This window comes from Microtus ochrogaster, chromosome 26 (assembly GCF_000317375.1).
Source record: "Microtus ochrogaster isolate Prairie Vole_2 chromosome 26, MicOch1.0, whole genome shotgun sequence".
NCBI classification, from domain to species: domain Eukaryota; kingdom Metazoa; phylum Chordata; class Mammalia; order Rodentia; family Cricetidae; genus Microtus; species Microtus ochrogaster.
The window spans coordinates 12,800,430-12,801,279 of record NC_022025.1 but is presented as its reverse complement, the minus strand read 5'-3'; the positions used below and the strand labels follow the sequence as shown (position 1 = coordinate 12,801,279).

The following is an 850-nucleotide window of genomic DNA, read 5'->3' as shown; positions in this document are numbered from 1 at the left end:
GGGCCTGCCGGCCTCGGGCCTCCCCTGGCCGCCGGGCGCCTCCTCCAGCTTCGGGCGCGCGCTGCTGCGCTGCGGGCTCGCCGAGCGCTCCCTCTGCTCCCCCAGGCGCTGCTTCTTCTGGCCGCCGGCCGCAAGCTCCTTTGGTTTCCTAACGTCGCGTTCCCTTTGGCTATCCCAAGTCGGGTCTGGGCCTCTCTGGGGGGAAGGGTCGGAGGGTGGGGCTGGATGTGATGGAGAGAAAGGAGAGAGGATGTCTTCGAGGGAGACGCCTACTTCCGGCAGGCCTGGGGCGGCGGCAGCGGCAGCGCTCCAGGCGTGGGGTTCGTCTGCGGACACGAAGCACAGCGTTAGGGCGCGCCACGGCCCCTGCTCCAGCTCCCCACCCCCCCGTCCGAGACCCGGGCTGGCAGCCTGGAGGCTGTTCTCAGGGGATCCCCGCTAGCACCCATCACTGCCAAGGGGGCAGCCAGCCGCGCCCAGGGATTCTGCTCCCCACCCGACCCCGGCCTGCGTCGGTGCACAGGGCTCAAGGCACAGCTCGGGCCTAATCCCTTCGCCTCTGTCTGGGCTAATTCGGTGTCAAGTCTAGCAGGGACACCGACTTGACAATAACCAATGGCTCTCAGCTCCATGATGGTTATGAAACTACACATCGCCCAGTGGCCCTGGCCAGCAGCTGCGAAGCGGCTTCTTTTGTTTTTAGCAGCACCCAGGGATTCTAAGGGAGATGGTTAAAAGCCAGGATTTAAGAGTCTGGCGAGTGATTTTTCTCCACCGTTAGGTGTCGCTCAAATCATAGCTCTCAGCTATTGCCTGATAATTTTGGGATTTTGGATTGATTCATCTGAAA

At 62.8% G+C, this 850-nt stretch overlaps 1 protein-coding gene across 4 annotated transcripts in view; it reads right to left on the bottom strand.

The window, feature by feature from the left end:
• Window positions 1–195: 195 nt before the first annotated feature.
• Window positions 196–850, bottom strand: part of Magi2 (membrane associated guanylate kinase, WW and PDZ domain containing 2) — a 1,267,351-nt gene continuing 1,266,696 nt past the window's right edge. For 3 of the 4 annotated variants that reach the window (XM_026784667.1, XM_026784669.1, XM_026784670.1), the window contains one exon: window positions 196–326. In XM_026784667.1, the coding sequence (XP_026640468.1) occupies window positions 270–326 (57 nt within the window). In that variant the 3' untranslated portion in view covers window positions 196–269. The remainder of the gene's footprint in view (window positions 327–850) is intronic. The other variant, XM_026784668.1, reaches the window with a different exon arrangement.